This window comes from Prosopis cineraria, unplaced genomic scaffold (assembly GCF_029017545.1).
Source record: "Prosopis cineraria cultivar Desert tree isolate PC_DT_omini unplaced genomic scaffold, ASM2901754v1 PC6, whole genome shotgun sequence".
Classification (NCBI taxonomy): domain Eukaryota; kingdom Viridiplantae; phylum Streptophyta; class Magnoliopsida; order Fabales; family Fabaceae; genus Prosopis; species Prosopis cineraria.
The window spans coordinates 40,049,086-40,052,314 of record NW_026555337.1 but is presented as its reverse complement, the minus strand read 5'-3'; the positions used below and the strand labels follow the sequence as shown (position 1 = coordinate 40,052,314).

Here is a 3,229-nt window from a genome sequence, read left to right as displayed (position 1 = left end):
TCTATATAAAAGAAGGAGAACTAGATACGGCAGCAGTGGACGATGAAGAATGGCAGTGACTAACAGCTGGAAAGATGAATGCCATAAAGCTGAAGAAGAAGAATCTACTATTGCTGCAGGAAGTTAAAGACGGCAATGGGAGATGGTCAAAGCAAGAAAGAGGAATAGGGTTTGAAAAGAGGAGGGAAAAATACAGCTGCACACACATTTTTTTAACAAAATAAAAAAATTATTAAATGAAAAAAATCAAATAAAAGGCACCAATTTTTTTCAATTGCAAGAAAATTAGATAAGAGAAAAAAAAAATACTGAAATCATTTTAACATTAAATTTTTTTAATATGGTAATTAATTAAAAACAACTAAAATCAGATTTTTTTTTTTTGTTAAATTTGAAACTTGAACTGAAAAAGAAAAAAAAATTGTAAGTTTTTTTTTAATTTTGAATTTTGAATTAAAAGAAATTAATATATATATATATATATATATTATTATTATTATTCACTGTAACAGTAGCTTCTTGCCAAACTTTGTCCGGAGACCAATAATGTCGCAGCATCATAACATTAAGCTGCAAGAGTGTTGCAGCATTATTACTCTCGGGACCCAACTTGGAGCTACCTGAATGCAAAAATGTTGCAGCATTCTCACAACACACTGAAGCATTGTCGCAGCATTATTGCTCTTGGGACCCAACCTAGAGCTACCCGAATGCAAAAATGTCGCAGCATTCATTTGTACACAAAATGAGGTGTCACAACATTTGCACACAAAATTTCACAGCTAGCAAAATCCTAACTCCTCACTATGAACAACCCAAATAATAACACACAAAACACAAAACCAAAACCAAAATCCTAAAAAAATTGCATTCAACCTCATCAAACACATCCAATCCACAATTATTCAACCACAAAATTCACAAAATTCAAAATAGATAATGAAAAATTTTGAGTTTAAAGATCTCCCTGAAAATAATTTGTCCATGCTCTACTTTGATTTGTGCTTTGCTCCAACTTGACTTGCTCAAACAACTCAACACCCCAAGATTGAACATCCTACAAGAAAATTAAAGTAATACACTATCAAAGAAAACAAAACCAAACAACACACAAAATAAAAATAAAAAGAACTAAGAAGAATTTCAAAATAAATCAAGGAAGTTGAGAGAAATGGTGAACAGTTGTCTGCCTGTCCACCTCACCCCCATGGTAATATTTCAGTCTTTGACCATTTACTCTAAATTGATCCCCGGACTTCTCATCCTTAACTTCCACAGCTCCATATGGTGCAACAGAAATCACCTTGAAAGGACCCGACCATCGAGATTTCAACTTCCCAGGAAACAACCTTAGTCTAGAATTGAAAAGAAGAACTAGTTGTCCTGGCTCAAAAGTTCGACGCAAGATATGTTGTATAACTTGGCATTTTCAAAAGCATGGTATCTAAACTCTTCTAACTCATTCAATTGCAAAATCCTTAAGGCACCAGCTTGCTTAGAATCCATATTCAGTTGTTTAATTGCCCACCAAGCTTTATGTTCCAACTCAAGAGGCAAGTGGCAAGCTTTACCAAATACCAAGCGATAAGGGGACATCCCAATTAGAGTCCGGAAAGTAGTACGATATGCCCAAAGAGCGTCATCTAGCTTGTTCAACCAATCTTTTCTAGTAGGTCTCACTGTCTTTTCAAGTATCTGCTTGATCTCTCTATTGATTAGCTCATAAAGGCCATTGGTTTGTGGATGATAAGCAAAAGACATTCGATGGTGAACTCCATATTTTGACAAGAGCTTTGAATTGCATGTTGTTGAAATGAGTTCCCTCATCAGTGATAATAGCTCTAGGAGTGCTAAAACTTGTAAAGATGTTCTTCTTCAAGAACCGGATCACAGTATTGACATCATTGGATTGACAAGCCATAGCTTCCACCCACTTGCTTACATACTCCACAGCAACAAGTATATATTGATTGCCACTTGAAGAAGGAAATGGCCCCATGAAATCCATCCCCCATACATCAAACAATTCCACTTATAAAATTCCAAATTGAGGCATCTCATGTCGCCTTGAAATATTACCTGTCCTTTGACATCTATCACACTTAGTAACAAAATGATGAGCACCTTTAAATAAAGAAGGCCAATAAAATCCAGATTCAAGAACTTTAGATGAGGTCCTTTACCCACCATAATGCCCCCATATGAAGATGCATGGCACGCATGTAAAATGGCTTCTTGTTCTATTTCAGGAACACATTTTCTAATGATCAAATCAGCATATCTTTTGAACAAAAATGGTTCTTCCCAAATGTAAAAGTTAACATCATGCAAGAATTTCTTCTTTTGAAAAGGCTTCAAATCAGGAGGTAACACTCTACATGTAAGATAATTCACAATATCCACATACCATGGCAAATCACATGTGCTAACAGTAAACAAATGCTCATCAGGAAGATTTTCAACAATCAATATATTAGTATCACAACTAGAATTATGCACAAGTCTAGACAAGTGATCAGCAACTTGATTTTCAGTTCCTTCCTATCAACAATTTTCATATCAAATTCTTGCAATAACAAAACCCATCTAATGAGCCTAGGTTTAGATTCCTTTTTAGTCAAAAGATATCTAATAGCAGCATGATCAGTGTGAACTACAACCTTAGCACCCATTAGATAAACTCTAAACTTCTCAAAAGCAAAAACAATAGCAAGCATTTCTTTTTCAGTAGTTGAGTAATTTACCTGTGCTCCAGTAAAGTCTTGCTTGCATAGTAGATAGGATGAAAAATCTTCTCATGCCTTTGTCCAAGAACAGCTCCAACAGCATAGTCACTTGCATCACACATAACTTTAAATGGTAGTAACCAATTAGGAGCCACAATGATGGAAGCTGAAATTAATCGACTCTTAAGCTCTTCAAAAGCCTTTGTACAATCTTCATTGAAATTGAAACGAGTATCTTTTTCAAGTAGGTGAGATAAAGGCTTTGAAATTTTAGAGAAATCCTTGATAAACCAACAATAGAAGCCGGCATGCCCTAAGAAACTTCTCACAGCCTTTACATTAGTGGGCGGTGGTAACTGCTCAATGATTGAAGTCTTAGCCCGATCCACCTCAAGACCTTTCTTGGAGACTTTATGACCCAGAACAATACCTTCAATTACCATAAAATGGCATTTTTCCCAATTAAGCACTAGATTAGTCTCCTCACATCTTTTTAAGACTCT

The 3,229-nt window shown here is 35.3% G+C and overlaps 1 protein-coding gene across 1 annotated transcript; it reads right to left on the bottom strand.

Moving 5' to 3' along the window:
* Positions 1–1,153: 1,153 nt before the first annotated feature.
* LOC129314162 (uncharacterized) lies at positions 1,154–1,827 on the bottom strand. The gene is made up of 2 exons (XM_054957530.1): positions 1,488–1,827; positions 1,154–1,383 (listed from the first exon to the last, which is right to left on the bottom strand). Exons 1-2 carry the CDS (start codon positions 1,825–1,827, stop codon positions 1,154–1,156), a joined length of 570 nt encoding a protein of 189 aa, XP_054813505.1.
* Between the last annotated feature and the right edge of the window lie 1,402 nt (positions 1,828–3,229).

Excerpts from the sequence above, each read along its gene's own strand:
- LOC129314162 (XM_054957530.1), bottom strand. The coding sequence starts at position 1,827 with ATGAGGGAACTCATTTCAACAACATGCAATTCAAAGCTCTTGTCAAAA. Across the intron at positions 1,384-1,487 it reads TATGGATTCTAAGCAAGCTG|GACAACTAGTTCTTCTTTTC; the intron begins GTGCCTTAAGGA and ends CTTTTGAGCCAG.